This window comes from Labrus mixtus, chromosome 21 (genome assembly GCF_963584025.1).
Source record: "Labrus mixtus chromosome 21, fLabMix1.1, whole genome shotgun sequence".
In the NCBI taxonomy this organism is placed as follows: domain Eukaryota; kingdom Metazoa; phylum Chordata; class Actinopteri; order Labriformes; family Labridae; genus Labrus; species Labrus mixtus.
In genome coordinates this window covers 21,762,532-21,781,199 of record NC_083632.1, presented here as the reverse complement: position 1 = coordinate 21,781,199, position 18,668 = coordinate 21,762,532, and the positions used below count along the sequence as shown (strand labels likewise).

General features: G+C 42.3%; 1 protein-coding gene across 1 annotated transcript in view; it reads left to right on the top strand.

The window, feature by feature from the left end:
- The first annotated feature begins 1,155 nt into the window (after positions 1-1,155).
- Positions 1,156-18,668, top strand: part of bahcc1b (BAH domain and coiled-coil containing 1b) — a 71,955-nt gene continuing 54,442 nt past the window's right edge. The window contains exons 1-2 of the mRNA XM_061028879.1: positions 1,156-2,632; positions 13,120-13,457. Of these exons, the coding sequence (XP_060884862.1) occupies positions 13,169-13,457 (289 nt within the window). The 5' untranslated portion in view covers positions 1,156-2,632; positions 13,120-13,168. The remainder of the gene's footprint in view (positions 2,633-13,119; positions 13,458-18,668) is intronic.

The following is an 18,668-nucleotide window of genomic DNA, read 5'->3' as shown; positions in this document are numbered from 1 at the left end:
ATGACATAAATTGAATGTCGATATGAAAGAATGCACAAAACATCTGTGCAGAAAAAGTGTCAAAAGTGCATGAATACTTTCAGTGAATGGTTCTGAGTAGAACACAGTCTGTGTATCATAATCTGAATTTTATTAGTTTAAAAATGTTCTGTATCATCTAGACATTTATGAAAATTCAGGATTTACTAACTGCAAAACCCACAATGCATCAGACCAGGCCATTAGGAACAAATTAAGGTCACTTACTGAGTAGGCGGGGTCTGCCGTGACCCTCCTACTTCCCCTTCCCATAAATCCTTTCAAAGGCAAAGCCAAAACCAAAGTTGAAGGATTTATATGTGTATTGTTGCTTTTGGTTCTTGAGAAGAGTTTCTATTTTTCAACACAGTGAAGAGTGCAGCCCTGGTCTGGGGAAAGGCCCGAGCACAATCACACACACTTTGAACTTTGGCAGTTTGTTTAGGGTGGATTTGCCTGCTGGGGCTGGTAAAACATTTTTCTTGTTGTTAGATGGAAATGTTTGCTGACCCCCAAAATATAAATAACAGATCCAGGGAGAGATTTTGTGGGCTGAAACAAAAATAATTCAAATGGTGTTTTGTTTAAAGATTAAATCAGGAGAACAAATCATCTGCAACATCTGGTGGGCTGATTTGAATTTTCTTGTTATGACATGCAAATTAATTCAACATTTGTCTAAAGTTCTATAAAAAAATATTGAGTTTTGACTTTTTCATTATTTTGTTTATTTTTTTATTTAGATTTAAAGTTGTTGCTATTCGACATTTGTAGTTTCTGATGAGCTTATTTGTAGTTTTCTGGGAGCCTGGAGAGGCAGACTGATTACAACAGTTATTCTAATAGAAGCTGCATCAAGCTGCATTTCCAACGATTTGAAATAAGCTGACAGAAACCTGTTCCTCATTTTCCCTCAGACCCCCTGGTCCCGCCTCTCAGGGGGCGCCCTCAGGTCCCCGCAACCCAATTTGGGAATCCCCCCTCCTCCTTTAAAGAACCCCACAGGGCTTCTGGCCCCGCTCCCGCACCCGAACGCGGCGATGCAGGGGTTAACGGTGACGTGGTGCTCCTGAAGCGGTGACCCACGGGGGCAGCAAGAGGGGGCTGCAGGGGGAGAGGAGAAAGCCGAGGCTGGGGTCCCGTTTGGGAAGGAAGGAGGGGAGAAGACTCGCAACAACCGCTGTGTTTTTGTCTTTATTTCCAAAGTGCAGATTCTTCCAGCGGCTCGTTTGTTTTTACGCATCTTTAGTAAAAACACGAATGTAGAGTGATTTTGTCTACTTCACTGCACTGACTGTTTCCAATCATTTCTTTTGATTCTTTGTTTTCAGATCGAAGTACCGAAGCAGACCGAGCTTTTTCTTTCTGCGGAGCGAGAGCTGGAGATAAATTCACTTTTACGCACAAACTTGTCCGGATCGTTTGGACTTGATCAGAGGCTGCGGGGCAAAGCGCGCAGAAAAGCTGTGGACTCTTTAACGCCTGTGCTAAATGTTTATGGTGCTCTCTTACAACTCAACCCGTGTGTCGGCTGGTCGGCCATCCCCAGAACAAAATGCCTCAGAAACCCGCTAAAGCATCTAAATATAGCAGACATTAAATGCTGCAACTGGTGAATTGTTAAAAGGTGGGTAAACTGTGACCTCCAGGCGGCAACTGGGACTCAACTCTCACCACTTTAACAATTACCAGTTGGATTTTCAGAGAATATACGTTTGCTTTATTATTTATGCAAAATTCAAATAGATTCAGATAAGTTAAAACCTGATTTTCCAAAACAACACGGTTGAAGTTTAGAGACAATAAATGATTTCGCCAAACCTCCGTTACCATTTGAAAAAAACTTTGGTAGTTTTGTGCAGATCTCGTGTTATCAGATCGATGAACGTGGACGGAATTAGGCCTCTTTTTTCCCCCTCCTCCAACTCTTACATGCTTGGATTCAGTTACACACAATAAAAAAATGCGAAAATAAAACAAAACAAATACAATTATGGATAGAAGAAATGTGTGTCTGCGTGCGTCTTGGTGCGTAAAAGTGTTTGAATCTTGAAGGTTATAATGGTGATGATATGAGTGGGTGTATGTGTAACAAGCTTGCTCGGTGATGTCCCTTTGCCCCCTCCCCTGATTGAGAAAAAAAAACAGAAAATACGAGAAAGCTCCCTTCTTCTCGACAAGACGACTGAGAGACGAGAGAGTTAGATAGTACAGAGAGAGAGAGAGGGGAGTTTATCCATCAATATCACTTTAATGTCAGCAGCTCAGCTGCATTGTGGGAGAGAGAGAAGAGGAGAGGAGACGCGTCATCCAGACATAAATTTGCAGTTATACAGCCTCATGGAGACTCGCATCTGCAGGATCCGGAGCTTGTAGTCGGGAAAACCCCTCAGTGGATAAATCCAGCAGAGAGCTAACGTTAGAGGAAGCGGAGAGCTATTTAAGTCTTTACATGTGAACGCTCCGGATACAGCGTGTATAGCAGAAGGATTTTTTTTACCCCCTGAGTTGACGAGTTTGTTGAAGGAAGTAAGACTGTTTTTTTTTTTCCTTTTATTTTTTCAATTTAGTCCATAATTGCAAACCTGTGCTGATGGAGACGGTTGTGTCATAGGTAGGTCCTGGATTTTGTTCTTTAGTTTTATTTCTCAATGGAAGACTTTAAACATTTTATATGCTATTTGTTTTGTTGAGATTTGAAACTTTATTAAATGTATAATTTCAGGATACGTGAAATAAACTGAACGATAAACGTAAGGTTTTTTGTTGAATCGTGAACTGACCGGGGGTCAAATATAAAACAATAAATGATCACATGGTTTGCATAGTCTTAAACAAAAACTTAGAATGTTATATCACTGATGACAATTTAACTCATGTGTGAAGACAAACTGAATGGCATTAGCCTATTTAGTGAAAATCTGAATTCCTTTCTATAAGTTATTTTTGAGGTGAAGGGGGTTATCAGATGGGGCCCTTTGAGGGGGCATGTGCCAATTTCGCGAAGCACACACACGCGCGGTGATTGAAGCATGTAAAGTGTAGCTCCCTTTAGTTGACCGACTCTACTATTGGGTGTTACAGTATGTCTGGCTTACTCGGGTTATATTAAGTTACACGGTGACACTGTTTGAGGATACACAAACTCCCATAGACACATTGAGCTATTGGCAGTTTGGCCTTATAAAAGTCCACGAGAGATGACGTCTTCAATGTCACAGTTTGATTTCCAGTGAAGTTTAATAAAAACGGGGGAATAAAGACAGAAGGGGCGTATTCATTTGATAGAACCTTTAAAAAAAAAGTCTTACACGACATTATCTCAGACCTTCTTCACTTTCTCTTTACTATCACATATCAAAAATGATGCGAGTAATCAAGGTAACTTCTAATTAAGCCTTATAGTATGTTCACCCTATGTTTCCTAAGTTGTGCACATAAGTAGAAGAATCTTGGCTGCAGAGACAGTGTAGAAACGTCTTTTAGTCATTCTGTTACGCTACAGTGTTCAGTGTCCGTTTAACATACTTTATTACTTATTCTGAGTTTGTGTCTTGTTATTACTTTTAATGTTATTTTACAGAGAATGAACATTTACTTCATCATACATGTCTTTCTTGTAGCAGGGAATAAAAAGCAGAAGCAGAAGTATGTATTGTGAGTTTTATAACGTCTTTGTTAAACTTAATTTGTATTTATATTCAAATTAGGTTTTATTCAATTCAGATACAAAGATCATTTCATAAATCCTCATTTTCTGTGGCTTATAAAAAAGTTTGATTTTATCAGATACTGCATGTTCAGTACAAACTGTCTTTTCCTCCTGCAGTAAGTCACACACACTGCTCTTAGTGATATTTTAGCCTCAACTCAAAATTAAATCATTGTGGGGATTCTTTTAGGAGATCATCCAGAGACATAATCCCTTCAACCAAACATCTGACAAAAACATGAATGAACAGTGAAGTAACAACCTTTACAAGTGGACAACATTTGAAATATCGCTTTCCAAATAAACTTTTCAGACATCTCTTTTTCTTTTCCCTCCCTGCGTGTGTCACTCAATGCACGCTATGGGTTACTGTAAAAGTTATGAGTCATACAAAGAGCTTTGTTGCAAAAATAAGACTTTGTTATTGTCTAAAGAATCAGCTGCACCTACATCTATATGGAGTTGAATTGCAGGAGGGTCTGCTGACCTCTTGACCCCTGGCCTGTAGTTAGAGTTACAGAGTATTACATTATGATTACACTATAACATTTGCTGTCAAATTTCACAACGTTTTACAATCTTTGCTGCTTGGACAAACAAGAAAACCGAATGTGTTGCCTTTTATTTTCTTTGGTGTGTGTGTGTGTGCACAGCCACACATTCTGCCAGGGATGGACTGTTTGGGCGACACACACGCTGTCACACGTCAGGCACACGATATAGGCTACTTAATCCCATTATTTGCGTGTATAATATCAACATTTCACTGGCTGTTAACATCACATTCTCATCCCTGCCTGAATATAAACCACATATAAAGCTGCACGGTGCAAACAGGCGCGGGACGGCACACTACGGCTGTTTACGTTCAAATGGTAATGATAATTAAAGCCTCCACCTGATGGCGTATAAATAGATGGTGGTGCTTTCGTGTCATCTATACAGGCCTGCTGGTGGTTACAGCTGGAGATATGGCTGTGTGACAGGTACCCATTTGGTGTCGAGCCATTCCCACCGCCACCATCATCATCTTCTTCTTCGTACACTGCACCATCATCATCATCATCATCTACATCTGAAGGTGTCTGGAGCGTTTATTTTAAAAGCATTTCAATCAAGACAATATATCTAATGTTGTGATGTCCACACGGTCACATTTCCTGACCCTGAGCTCCCTTGAAGAATATGATCACACAAAGCTGCACACTGAGAAGGAAAAGGTCACGTTGTTTGTGTGTCCAGTCTTCTCCTGACTCCATCACAAACGGTTAAAGATGCCCTCCTTGTTCGTTGAGTTTCCATATTTACAGTCGTTTGGCTTATAACTGTGTTCCCACATCCCCGCTGCTACACGCCCAGGGTGGACAGAGAGAGCAGCCCTGTTTTCCAGGCTTGGCAGCAACTATATCTCGTTATGTGCTTTTCCATATAGCTCCATTGTCTATAGTGGTTGCACCACCTTTAGATAGTCGTCTCTCTGCTGTCCGGCTCCTGTTTGGATATTCGCATCGTTAAAGGGCCATCAAAAATATCTGGTGAGGAAAAGTGCCGGTTGCCCCTGCATGGATGGCCTCCCGTGGAGACAGCTCTCCATTTGGAGCTCATTTAAAAAAGCAGCCTCGCCAATGTGTTTCCCGTTGACTGTGAATTATGTTTTTTTTTCTTCATGTGATCCTGCTTAGACGTTCAAAAGTTTATTCAATTAATTTTGGGGATGTAGAGGAGCATTACATGCACTTTTTTAATGTGCGGAAAATGGCTATACCTTTTTTTCTTTTTTTTTTAAAGGAGACATAACTCTTCATAAAACTCCTAAACGGATGCAAGTCAGGTTGAAAAATATACAGTCGGACCCTGAAGCTGGACTATAAATAACGACTGTTAGGCTACCAGTGTATGTTTTAGTAAGTTTTCCATCGCTTTATCTCCATGTCTCATCCCGGGCTGAGGAAGAGAGCTCGCGCACTGGTCTAGTGTGAGCGAAGGGGAAGAGGGGGGAGGGAAAAAAGAAAGGGAAGAAGGAAGCGAAGAAGGGAAGGTGGAAAGTGTCAGTCAGGAACGCTTCATTGCTCGAGGACAATCCTTGCGCAGGACCGGTCTGTTTCAAGAGCAATCAGTCAATCCGCATTAATTACCCCCCCCCCCCCCCCTTCTTGTATTGGGTAGCTCGCGCTGGCACACGGACCACGGGAGGCTGGGGGGTGTGTGTGTGTGTGTGTGTGTGTGTGTGTGTGTGTGTGTGTTACGCTTTCTCTCCCTCTGCACACACTCACACACCCAGCCCCCACCTTTTAAGTGAAAAAGAACCAATAAAAATCAAGCCATAAAAGGCTTTTCCTTGTCACTAAATAAATTAAATGCAGATTTCTGTTTTAAGTGGCGGACCCCTTTTGTGAGCTGCTGAACGGGATTCTTTATTGTCCCTGTGTCATTAGTGCTGAGGGCAACACTGTTTGGGTAGATAACAGGGAAATGAAGGCATAACGAAATAAATATGTGTATGTAAACGTTTGTTACATTACTTCATACTCTTTATGAACGTGTATTCCTGACTTCTTCCTTTAACGTGACGTGGGCAGTGAATCTAAAAAAAAAAAAGTGACAGCAATGATTTCCAAGTTGTTATAGCCTTAAAGAAAATCCTGAAAAACAAATTCATCCGTTTGAAAATTACAAAACTTTTTCCTATAATAAAGCTGACCGTGTGAGTTATTCATTTGATGCATTGCAAACTTGTTGGTTATGGTCTTTTAGGGGTCCGTACTTCCTGGTTGGCTCCTTGCAAACACGGCGATAAAGCCTTTTGATATGTGCATTTTCTTTATTTAGCCATTTATACGTTTAATTCATGCTGCACATACTGTACACACAGGCCTTACGTTGTCATCGATGTTGACAATCAGTGTTGTTATTTTGTCATCTCAGAGTCAAATCCCTTCTTGCAAAGAGCACATTAAGGCTTTTCATATATCAACCTTTAACATGCGTGTCTGTGCGTATGCAAAAAATAAATGTTGTAGATTAGTTCTTTTGCATCCGGCTGTGTGAGTGTTTTTGTCTTCTTGTGTGTGGACACGTGGTCTCTGAAGCCCATTGCAGAGCACTCTGCTTTGGCTTTGGAATGCAAGGCTGCTGGGTAAAAGAGGGTAACGATTATGAAATAACAGACGTGAGAAATCTGCTCACTTTGGCGTATTTGATGTGAATTCTAAATGTGTCCACTCATTGTATGGTTTGAATGAAAGTGTTTTTCTTGCACGCGGAGACTTTAGAAGCTTTCTGTGTGTTTCTGCAGATCAGCCTGGGTCGTCTTTGTCCACTGTATTTTGTTGGGGGGGGGGGGGGGGGGGCTGGACCAAGCAGCAAGAAACAAGGAACAGTTTTCGTGTTCTGAGGTGCATATCAGTCCTGCACAAGTGTGTGTGTGTGTAATGAATTTAGATTTTACCCAATAACATTTTTTTTAAATTAAATATTCAACAAAAGTTTCCTCCGGAAGTGTTGGCTATTTACAAAATTGAACTACAAAACTACAACATTTAGACCTATTCATATTTATTTTAATTAAATAATGACTATGATAATTTTCTTTACATTTTTAGATGTCGACTTTATTTTAGGGCAACAGTTTAAAAAAAAAAAATATCTTCATTGATAACTTCATTAAGCTATTCCCGTTTTCTGATGCAATTATTTTCCCAATTTAATATAACTGATCAACCGTTCAAGCAGCTACGTCAGAGCGGAAATGTCCACTTAATAAGACTATTGAACAGTTGGCAATAAAAAGTTTGAGTCAACATATTAGGCGTAGCACTCAATGAGAGCCGTGTCCTGACGAGCCACTTTCTTCAGTGTTTTAACATGTTGGTGGAATAATATCATAATGTTTAATTAAATAGACCTTTCCCTCTCTATTCACCGTCTTCTTCACTGTCTCTTCAGTCGACACAAACTTTCTCCTTCCGTGTAAAAAAAAAAGGAGCTCTCTCGAATCAGCGGTGGAGCCGTTTTCCGGATAGTGTTGCCGTTTCTCTCCTCCATTTTCTGAACAAAAGTTGTTATTGCACCATTCCGCGAATGCAGCCTCTATGTTTAAAACAACGTGTAATTTCCCCCTTTTACCGTATTCCCTTTGATTTAGTCACTCTTGACTCTCCTTTTGCTCTGGGGCCAACGGGGTTCGCCGTGGGGGGCGCCTGGAAACCGCTTCTCCTTATCTCCTTTCATCGTTCAGCGCGGGGCCGCCTTGAAACCGCAGGGGCAGTAATTGCTTTTTTCAGGCAGCCCAGTGCGGACTGGCCAGCAGCCAATCAGAGCCTTGTTTACACTCGGTGATTGACAGCACTCTGGCAACGTGCCAGCCAATCGGGAGCGTCGTGGAGCCGAAGCCCCTAGCTTTAACCCTTTGCCTCCTCATATAAACAAACCTGGACGGGAATATTAGCCTATAGGAGCTCATATATTTCGACATGGAAACACACAAGCCCATATCCTTCCACTTTTAATTGACTAAATTAGTGAACCGTGCGCGAGGCTAACCCCGGGGACAGTAATGCTTTCAAATTACGCAGTGATTCAATTTGCCCGTGTTTGTGAATGTGTGTGTGTGTGTGTGTGTGTGTGACACACGGAGACAGGTAAGCAGACGCAGTTATAACACAGGAAATCTTCAGTACTGTAGCTCGTTTTTATTAAAATAATGTGTTACTTTGTCTACCCCTTCCTCGTGCTTAGCTTGTCTTTTTTTTACCTCCTTCTCCATAATAACACTCAGAACTCAAGTTTCTTATAAGACAGATTCCTCCCATATTAACTATAAGAGCTTAAATACAACTTAGGAAATGTCTAAGTTAAGACACAATTTGCACTATCAGAGCAGTATCTGGCTTTGAGCATTGCAATGGATAATATTTCATAAAACCATTCTTTAGATTTAATCCCAGTATCTTAATTGATGTCTATCAAATTAACACTTAACTTTAAGTCTTAATAAGCCATAAATTGCCATTATGTGTAAAAATTACTTTACAAAAAAAGCATGCATGTCCAATAAATGACTAAAAATATTTTGGGAAAAAAGGGGGATCTATTTAGCAAAACACATGTAGTGGGGGCGAATTCTCCAAGGAACATCAATAAAACTATCACATCATCTCTGTCACAGAGCGAAATAACGCTTCACTCTGAGCACATTTGAACTGAGCTGTGCTGGGATCACACAGAATGGGTTTAGATGCTGAATGCTCTCCACCAAGTGATCAGAAAGTGGAGGCAGCGCTGCACGGCTCCGGCTCCTCTCCGCCGAGCTGTGCCGCCTTGTCTCCTCACATTTGCTTGTGCACACAGCGCGCCGAAGGGCTGCAAATCAAACGCCCGCCGATTTCTCCTCCGCGGCTCCGGCTGCTTCCGGATTGGCTCGGGGTGTGGGCCAATGGTAGCTCGTGTTTACCGTCAAAGGGGGGAGGAGGAGGAGGGTGGTGGTGGAGGTAAGGGTGTGTGTAGGAAAGGGTAGGGTGGGGCGGTGGTGGTGGTGGTGGTGGTAGGGGGGCGCCTCACGGGCACGCTTTCGTATTGTCGTACTCAAACCAATAGGCCTGCGCGTTCACCCCTCCCCGCGCACACACCCCCCTCCATCCTCCTCCTCCCTCCTCCTCCTCCCGGCGTGTCTGAGTCTCCGGCTGCATGAACGAGCCTCGATTCACTACAAGCCTGAACTTCTACGATGCGTCTCTCCCATACCTCAACTGGGTGCACAGCTCAGTCTGCAGCAGCATAGGATGTAATCAATCCCACATGTTTCACCTCTGCGACTCGGGGATTTCACTTTGAATATTTTTCTACTTTCTCTTTCATTCTACACTGCTCATTGAGCAATGGATATAACTTACCAGTAAGTAGCAAATTATGTTACAGCTCATTTTATTTTATTTTTTACCTTTAGCGACTATGCTGCATGTGGATCAGTAGTTCCATTGCTGCATGCAGACTATAGTCTAATTTTGCCCCTTTTATTTTGAAGGTGATCTATTTAGTTTTTAAATGTCTCCTCTTCTTTTCACTGCCATACCTTTAGAGAATAAAAAGTATGATGAGGCTGGTGTGCCTCTTCTATATACATTAGAGAGCAGTCATCGTTAGACAAACTTTATTTACTAATGATCATATTTTCATTAAAGAAACATGTGTCTCAGTATAAAAATATTTAGAAGGATTTATTCCCACTTTATTTCCAGTCTTTGGTCTCCGAGCTGTTTGGCTATGTGTGTGCGTGTGTGTGTGGGTGTGTGTGTGTGTGTGTGTGTGTGAGTGTGTGAGACACTTTCTGATTTGACCTCTCTTCACTTGTGTGTTTTCTAATTCATTCTCTCTACCCCCCCTCTCGATTCTCCACTCCTTTATTTATTACAAATTGTAGATAATTCTTTGTTAGTTTCCCATTGTGTGTGAGCTTGTGTGTGTGCGCTAGAGAGGGAGGAAGACTCAGGCAGTTTTTTTTATTGCAAACTGCAGTGCCTCCCTCCCCTCTGTCTCTCTCCCTCTCTCTCTCTCTCGGTATGACGGCTGTGCAGACGCCGGGCTGTCTTCGACTCAACCCGGCTTGTCTCTCCTGTTTAGCCGGCTTCTGATCATACCGATTTACCGTCTCCATTATTTTTGTGTGACTTTACGTTATTGCTGAATTGTTGAAGGCAACGAGGTGGACTCTGAACCGGGGTCACCGTGGACGTGAAAGCCTTTTAATTCCCTTTTTGTCCAAATTCAGGCATTACACATTTATGATTCAAGCCGAAAAGCATAAAACGCGATTATGTTGTAAACACGGGGTCTTATAATTATAATGAATGGTGTTTGCGTTGGGTTCATGTGTGTCGTTTTGAGAAGTATTGGATAGTTTCGCTGGATGATTTCATAAGGCGATTTGACCCTTTGCGGGGCAGTGATGGTGAAAGTGTGTGAGTCTGGAAGGTGTGTGTATGTGTGTGTGTGTGTGTGTGTGTGTGTGTCATATATATAGAGAGAGAGTTTGAGGTGTGTGTGTATGGGGGGTTTCGGGAGTCTGGGGTGAATGCAAAAGAAGTCCGAACGCTTCCCACACACACACACACACACACACACACACACACACACACACACACACACACACACACACACACACACACACACACACACACACACACACACTGTACAGCAGATCTGCAAATGACCATTTTTCTTCCAAACTGTTACGCACGATCTGCTCACGTCGTTCTGTTTGCACGGCGCGCGATAACACGGGATTTAGATTCAGGGTTGTTAAAATGTGGCCTGAGTGGCTCTCTGTTGACGTGGAATGTAAACACGGGAGGACGTGTGTTTACGTGCTGGAAATTTAAAAATGTATAGAGAAATGTCAGCCGAGAGTGGTGTATGATTGATGTCCCGTAGAGAAGGGCCATTGTTTCGCACAGCCGAGGGGACAGGAGAGAGAGTCCATTTTGCCTTTCTAGTGCGCGTACCTGAATTTCTCTCTGATTTCCCTTTTGGAGTCCTATATGAAGTTAAAAATATGTATTTAACAGGCTTTCCACAAACAAAGGGGAAATTAAATTAGTCACTACAGTGCTCTCACCCTGTTAGACAAACAAGCTGCTGGGAGTCATTTGAACATTTGGATACTTTTTGATATTTGAGTGTCTTGACGCACAGTACACACTCTACTGCAGAGCTGATGAACTTTGGAAATCGCCCCTCCAAACACAATTCCTGAAGTTGGAGTCCTTAAGTAGTGTGTGTGTGTGCGCGCGCGCGCGCAAAGGAGAGCAGAATCTCCGAGCTCATGCAGCCTACATTCTCCTGCACTTCATAAGCCCCTGGTCCACCAGAGCATTTGATATTTTCTTTGTTCCTTTATCGTTGATTCCTGGGAGGTGCTATCAGCATCTACACAGCGCTAGATGGACGTGCCATGCATTGAAAGGCCTAATAGATGGGCTGCCGAGGTGTGTGTGTTTGGCTCTCTCTCTCTCTCTCTCCCTATCTGAGCGTCACATGGAGCCCTATTTAAGTAAATGACCTGGGCTATAAGGCATACATATAAAGTCGATGATTTCCGAGTCTGTTTCACTGTTTATTGCCTCGCTCTTTCGCTCTGGAGCAGAAAGGTGATGTGATTTGTGTTTGTGATTACAGTGTAGCCTACATATACTGTAAATGTAGCAGAGATGGTGTTTTCCATTGCCAGGAGGCGGGGGGGGGGGGGGGGGGGGGGGGGGGGGGGCGAGGAGTTGATAGAAATAGCTGTTTTTTTGGCCGTTTCCATTAAAACAACAACGCCACAATTGAAAATTTCGGGTCTACAGGTAAAAACTACAAAAATGACAGTGGAAACGAGTTTGGAGATTAAATTAAAAAAAAACCTAGATAAGTATAATCAGATATAATTTATAAACGCCATAGCCTACATCAAACACTATTGATCCAAGGCAGGAATGTGTTTGTGTGTGTGTTTGTGGTTGTGTGTGTAGCTGCTCGGTCTCGTATCAATCACTTCCCCTTCATTCCTATTTCTTGAATTAAAGAATGAAAGAATAGCCGGTTCTGTACAGTGACTCAGCCAAACAGGTATACAGTGGATTAGATTTATTGACAATGGAAAGAAATCCTAATGTACACAAATAACAAGAATAAGTACAGTAATATGTACATTACATACAGTAATAGTGTGTTTCTTAATTATGTAAGGTTAAGAAATAGATTTTAAAGGTAAATCTGCTCTCTCGCCCAGAAATGTTTTGTGAGTGCGTTTCTTCACATTTCAGCAGGATTCCCCGAGATCCAGCTTGTTTAGTCCTTGTTGCAGCTAAAGACTCCACGACTTGTCAATTATTTTATTTTAATTATTTGAACTCCTGTACTGTATAGGCTATATGCACCATGTGTTTGTAAAGAAGTCTAATCTCACCTTTCCTCTCCAGTTTTTTGCGCTGCTAAAGAAAGGTTCCTGTGTGTATTCTTTGCGTCGTGTTTTGGTCACTGAATGAAAGAGGACGAGGAGGCAGGGGGTTGCAAACGCTTAGGAGCAGCGATATGTAGTCGTGGTAAATCCAAATAAAGTCAGCTCCAGCCCCCTTTTTCCATAGGACAGGCTTTATAACCTTCATGTGCTGGTAAAAATCAGTGGAAACTGCGAAACCGAAAAATGTGGAAAAGTAGTGAAAATCCTTTGCAGCAGGCTTATTCATTTACAGCGGGAGGGGTTTTTTGTGTGAAATGTGTATTGCTTTTGTTGTTTGTCTAAACATGAACAGCGACTGTCTCTCACTCCAGCCTTTTCTTCAGCTCTCTATATCTCTGCCTGGCTCATTATTGTCAGCGCTTTGACGCGTCTCCTGCTCTCTCTTTTGTAGGACATGACGGGGACTCAGTTTCTACCCTGCAAAGCCAGAACTCCGCTCAATGCGAGGGGAGCCCGAAGTTCATAAAAGGGATTATTTTGCATCTGGGTGCCTGAGACCTTCGGTGCCTCCGGATTTTACTTTGGGCGTTTTGGGATTTATCGCTTCTAAAACCGGGATGGAAAGCCGAGATTTCGCTCCTCCGCACCACCTCCTGACGGAGCGGAGCGCGCTGGTGCACGGCGCGGCGTCTCGGATGGCGCCAGGCGGCCACGGCTCCGTGCAGCACCCTGCTCACTTCCAGCCGGGGAAATACTTCTCATCCCACCTCTCCATGGGTCCGCACTCAGGTCAGTTTGGACTGCGGCTCTTTTTTCGTGTGTGTGAATGACAAGTGTGTGTTCAAAAACAACCAGTTACTCTCTTTTGTTTGAAACATATGTTCTCCATACTACAAACTTGGGAAACCTTGAAGCTGTTTGGGACGGACTAGAATTTACTGCAGTGGGAAATCGCTCAGACTTTGTGGAACATTAAGAAATTAGCAAATGTGAGTTTTATGTTTTACTTAATTTCATGAACTGTTTATGACATGGCTGCTTTCTTTAACATAGAAATAAACATAGAAATGATCATTCTGGTGTTTACGTCACGCCATAAAGTGAAACTTGGTTTAAGGAGTGGATTTTTCACCTGATACACATTAGATTATTTGAAAATGAACGGCACACCTCCCGTTTTTGTCTTTGACATAAAAGATATCATAATGTTAGGAGTATTTGGGATTATTCATTTTTATTACTTAGGGATTATTGGGCGTTTCCAGTGGCATAATCTCGGCATAGATTTATATGGTTTTTATCAATTAGGAAAGTACTAATCATTGCCATTTGATGTAATTAATTAGAATTGGGTAATTCCACTGCTTATATTTCCCATTAAACAATAAATGAAAGCTATTAGCTGATCGAGTCCCTCGTTTCCAAAGTGTCTCTGAGGCTCCAGGAACATGGTGGTGGTATAGCCTACTGGTGGTGCTGGTGCTGGTTCGTACTGGTCCCAAACTGGGGGTCGCATTGGTTTTGGAGAGGGAGGGGAGCTCTGGCTAATGGAGGTGCGGGTAATACCAGAAAATCCGGTTTCTATATCGAGCGGGGACGTGACGGGGTGCGAATGGGTTGACAGTGCATGCATTAGATTTAACAAGTAGCTTTGGTATCCTGTCTCAATAGAAGGGGGCTGGTGGGGGCTGGGGGTGGAAGGTGTGTGTGTGTGTGTGTGTGTGTGCAGAGAGAGAGAGAGAGAGAGAGCGAGCGAGCGAGCCTTGGCTGGGATTCATATAGTGGCTATATAGTGGACTAACGGGATGAATGTATGTAAACGTTCCCAATGAGAAATCTCATTAATTATCGTTTGCTAATGCGGCGCTTTCTTTAAATAGACGTTAAGACTCGGGGTCTACGTGTAAGATCCACACATCCTCCGTCTACATCATATTTGCACATTCATTAGTTCTACACAACAGCAAGCCCGACACAAACGTCCTGTACAGAAATTAAAGTCGACACTTTTTTATTTTTTATTTTATTAGATTAAATCTCGTTGGGACAAAACGTAAAACTCGACACTGCGTTTGCAAAAAAAAAAAAAAAAAGAAGAAGCTGGACCGGTTCTGGTTCCGTTTTGGCCGCTTCATAATGGAGATTGATTAATAGGCTGAATGAACTTGTTTTCTTTATGATATGTTCCTACTCTCCACATGGCTCTGAAGTTTAGAGTTCAGTTGTTGCTTAATGCTGTTTTTATTATAATTTCACCACAACTGTTGTGTGCATTAAGGCTAATTGTTTTTTTAATTTAAATCTGTAAAGTAATTTGACAATATCAATTAGACTAAAAGTATAACATAATTATGTATAATCTTTCTTAATTTTTTTTTTCAATTACATTCTTAAATTGTACAAATGTAATAGTCTATACACTATAAGTATTTTATTGTTCATTTAATGTAACTAAAATATACGCTGTGTATTATTCTGTTATAAATGCATTTATGATGCTATATTACATATTAAATAATTTACATAATTATAGATTTACATAACACTATATTTGAAGAAATTATAAAATTATTCCAAACGCATAATACATTCCTTTTTTTGATAAAATATTTTGTATATTTCACGAGACAATTTACTGCATGTCTCCTTTAAATTCAACTGATGGGATTGGACCAAAAATGTGTGATTTTTTTTTTCTAGAGATAGCGGGACAAACAATCTTACCTTGCGTGACAATTTAAACAGATTATTTTACACTTAAACTACTATTGCTACCCGGTGACAGGTATTATGCTCCAATTTAAAAATGATTCTGTAATGTTGAAAGGGGGGGAAAAAGCGTAGTAATGCAGGCTGATAATGCTATTGAAATATATTCAAGAGGGCCTCTCACTGGGTCTCAAGGTGCATGACACTGTATTGAGATTCCAGATATCCAGACTCTCCATGCATGTCCCTGATGGGGTTTTGACTGACATGATGGGCATAGAGGATTGTTGTTTTGGGATGGGGGTTGGGGCTCATGTGTGTGTGTGTTTGCTGGGAGGTTAGAATGGGGGTTACCTTTGTGCCTGTCCCCCTTAGAGATTCAGAAAGCTGTATGCCTGGCCCTAGGCCTCAGCACAGGGGGTTGATATGATGTGGGGTTGGCCATACCAGGGCAGGAGGGGGGTTACGATGGGGGGGTATGTTTCAGATCTTTGGAAAGAGAAACACACACACAGACACACTTTTTTTTTTTTTTTTACCTTTACACCAGACAGAACCGTGTGTGCTGCTTACAGAAATTCAAAGTATACAAAAAAAACCTCTCATTCTGTCTGTTTCTTCATTTCCCAGAAAACGTGCAATCCATCAATTTGCCGAAGCCTCTTATTTAGATCAGCATGGTGTCTGCTTGAATATGGTCGCGCTTGACAAGGTGATGGAATGACAGGCACATACCAACGCCATAAGACGCAGCCCCCCATTTGATAAAACCCCACAATGATATTACACAGGCGTTTAGATTACTGATAGGAGCAGTGGGAAAGCCTTTGTCTCTCTTTCCCCTCCCTTTGCTTTCATTACACTCTCTCCCTCTTTCTCGCCCCTTTTCTGTGATGTTAGCCCCTGGGCAGTAGTTCTGCAAGTGTGTGTGTGTGTGTGTGTGTATATGTGTGTGTTTCTGATTAAGATTAGGTTTAGCCTGCAGAAGCACAGGTGTGCAGTATTATGGAGGGCGTGGCAGAGCTTGTCATTGAACAGGTGTGTTACTTCCCAGACAGCAGACGGTTTTTGTTTACATGGCTGTGTGTGTGTGTGAGAGTGTGTTTGTGTGTGACCTAGTAATACAGACGGAAAGGGCCTATGTTCATATAACATGTGTGCACACATTCACAGCTACACAGTCACACACCATGCATTGTGTTTGCATAAAAAACATTCTTAAGTTTTGGTTAGACTAGATAACCCCTACACCACTTTGTGGTCCCTTCCTGACTTTTTTTTTTCTATTCTGTTCCTCTTCTTACTTAATACTCAGTCTTGTTTGAGAAGAACAAGATCCTGCAGTGAGATTCTCCTTTTCTTGCAGATGATGTATCTATGTGTGTGTGTGTGTGTGTGTGTGTGTGTGTTGATGCATTTGTCATGATGCTGTCAGTTAACCTCCTCCTCTCTTGAAAGTTTTGCTTTGATCGTCATGGCAGCAGAGGCCAGACTTCCCCTTTCACCCACCTACCTGCACACGCACTTTCACACACCGAGTTGCAGGACGTGCAGAATAAGATGGTGATTTGTGTTTATTTGTGTATTCCTGTAAGCTTCTTTGTACCTTCATGTAGAACTAGACGGCATATTGGTGGAACAGAACAGTAAAGAGTTCCACTATGTTATAGGGCAACACAAAGATTGGCTCCATCAAAAGACGTAAATAACCAAGAGTAAAAGAGAATACGAGCATGTAAATGATAGATGGATGGAGCAGGGGGAAGAGAGGGAGGAGGAGGAGGAGGAGAAGTGGGAGTAGAGAGGCTGAATGTTTCCACCTGGTTGGTAATCCGGTCAGATTACCACCGCCTGACGGCACCCACTGGCCGCCATCCCCGACTCCTCAGCCTGCCGCCTCCGCTGCCTCTCAAGAGTGCGAGAGAGTGAAAGCGAGAGAGAGGAGGGGTAGATGTGTGTGTGTGTGTGTGTGAGATGAGTCAGCAGTGGATGAGCTTCAGACAGACCCAACCCCCTCCTCACTCTCAGTAGCACTGTACCCAGGGTACAAGGGGGCACATCCTCGGGTGCAGCGTGCAAGACGACCCCCTGTGTGGAGGAGGCAGCTGGTGGAGGCTGCGAGAAGCCAGGATGTGATTGGACGCAGAGAGGAAAGAAGAAGAGTGCAAACTGTCAATTTAATTAAATTCCATAATATAACAATGAAAATGGAGTTTTCAGTTTTAGGTCAATAATGCACCAACACAGTGCAGGGTTAATTTTACATTACACCCATTTGGGACAAAATAGCTGAAGATGTTCTTTGTTTCACCAAGACTTATTTTTCTTACATTACTGATGGTTTGCTCAGTGCTGTTATGCTTCCAGAGGGGCGGTGTTGTGAGAAACCAAAGACCAATGGCGACTGACAAGGTGCAGAAATATTACCAGATTTTTTATTTTTGAGCTTTTTGTGCCTTTAATTGAGAGATAGGACAGTGGATAGATTCAAGGAGAGAGAGAGTGGGGAATGACATGCGGGAAAAGAGCCACAGGTGGGATTTGAACCTGGGCCGCCCGCTTGGAGGAGCAAAGCCTCCATACATGGACCACTGCGCCACCAGCGCCCCATATCACCAGATTTTGCACAAAAATGACTCTTCTAGCATCTACTGCCAGATGTAGGGACAACTTTTGGCGTTAGATGAATTTATTTATTTGTATGCAAGCCTGACAGATAACTCGAGTTAGATGACTTTCTGCAGCTGGTTAAGCTGCTCAACATGAGACAACGATGACACCGATAACAGTCTAAACGTTACGTCCCAATCTGTAATGAATAACATCTGTAACATCTGCAGGGATGAACACTCCGCTTCACTCTCTCTCTTTTTCTCTTCTTAGCATCTTGCGTCACCTCCACCCCCTCCTCTTCTTCTTAGTTGTTGTATCAAAACAATACAGAGACGGGCTAACTGACTCGTGCTGTAAAGCTGTGTGCACTTACATAGTGCTATGAGATCTGTGGACATAGAAGAGACGCTCCTCTGCTAGTTGAAAGTTGTTGAACCATTTGATCAATTTAAAAAACTACTATTTTAACATGTTACAGTTGCTTCAGGTATTTAAAGGCAAACTTCGGCTTTTTCCCCCGTAACTTTACGATGTAGCGGAAGTCCCCTTCGCAGTTTTTCAAAATAAAAGTACATTATATTTGAAGACCGGAAATAAAGAGACTGAGGCGTAAGGCAATAAGAAAAGCAAAATAAAAGCATCACATAGAGCAGTTTTGAATCTGGTTTTTAGAGCTAA